The 1343-nt window shown below is 36.5% G+C and overlaps 1 protein-coding gene across 1 annotated transcript in view; it reads right to left on the bottom strand.

Annotated features, from left to right (window-relative positions):
- Window positions 1-1343, bottom strand: part of LOTGIDRAFT_175929 (hypothetical protein) — a gene marked incomplete at both ends in the record, with an annotated part of 5819 nt that overhangs the window by 1451 nt on the left and 3025 nt on the right. The window contains 2 exons of the mRNA XM_009063140.1: window positions 588-608; window positions 748-778. Of these exons, the coding sequence (XP_009061388.1) occupies window positions 588-608; window positions 748-778 (52 nt within the window). The remainder of the gene's footprint in view (window positions 1-587; window positions 609-747; window positions 779-1343) is intronic.

Raw genomic sequence — 1343 nt, 5'->3', positions numbered from 1 at the left:
TGTTTCTTTTACTTGTGTCATAAATTCCACGAACCGTCACCCCATGCTTTATCGGTGTTCCAATCTAATCTGACCGAAAACGATCGTTTAGTCCATGCTTGGGCCCATCACCATTTTCCTTGTTTGTCTTTTGAAGATGGCGAAACATGTTTAGGATTTATGAATGACAATATGGTAGAGTTAATGGATTTAAGTTGAATTAATTAAAGTTTAAAAAATAAATACCACGTGATCTTTTCCAGTTTCCCGCCTATAAAAAGCGCAGTCACTTGTCTTTGGCCAGTCATTTGCAACATGGCAACCGAACTTATCATTGTTGTCCAAATCTTGGAAGTGGATGACAGGCCTATTAAAGTATTTACCCGTAATCAGCGTCTGGTACCTATAATCACTCGCTTACTACTACTTTCCCAAAATGACGACAAAGTGACGTCATCAAGGATTTCCTTGGGGTTTTCCCAATGACGTCATCTCCCTAGCAACTAAAGTCCCTGAAGACATGCCCCTACTACTACGTCATATTTAGTCACGTGGTACGTCTCAGCCAATCAGCGTCTGGTACCTATAATCACTCGCTTACTACTTACAATAATGTAGAAAATGATTTTCTGAAAAGAGAATAAAATACACTCATAAGAATCTTAACTAAAGGTACGTTACTATGTTTTTCAATACTACAGACAACAATTAAATCAGTATCATGCAGAGGTTATATCTGTAAGTTGTTTGCTTTCTTTTATTACCTACCTGACACTATGATTACAATACGAACATTGAACTGAAAAGTTTATTTCAAATGAAAAATCATCCAAGTGAAAGGTTATTCACACGGGGAAATAAAAAGGAAATTTTTAGACTCTAAATGGAGTAGATGAGTTATAATAAAAACTTATAAAACTACGGAAAGACTAAAAAGTCTACTTCGTGATCTCCTATCAATAGTTAACGAATAAAGCTGTTCCACTGTTCTCTGTTTCCTCACGCAGAATGAATCTTTTTCCAGAAAATTAAATCTTTTATCCGTTTCACAGGTCACATGAATAAGAATAGATCGCGAACATTCTAGAACGCGACCGTTAGTAGCAGACAACTTCCACATTATGACGTCACATTTAGTCACGTGATACGTCTTAGCCAATCGGCGTCTGGTACCTATAATCACTCGCTTACTACTAATAATGTAGAAAAGAGAATAAAATATACTCATAAGAATCTTAACTAAATGTACGTTACTATGTTTTTCAATACTACAGACAACAATTAAATCATTATCATGCATAGGTTTTCCTCGGGGTTTTCCCAATTACGACATCTCCCTAGCAACGGTCGCGCATGCGCATAAC

The sequence above is a fragment of the Lottia gigantea genome, assembly GCF_000327385.1.
Source record: "Lottia gigantea unplaced genomic scaffold LOTGIsca_559, whole genome shotgun sequence".
Lineage (NCBI taxonomy): Eukaryota > Metazoa > Mollusca > Gastropoda > Lottiidae > Lottia > Lottia gigantea.
Note: the sequence above shows the minus strand (reverse complement) of the source record. Positions and strands in the feature narration are given on the sequence as shown.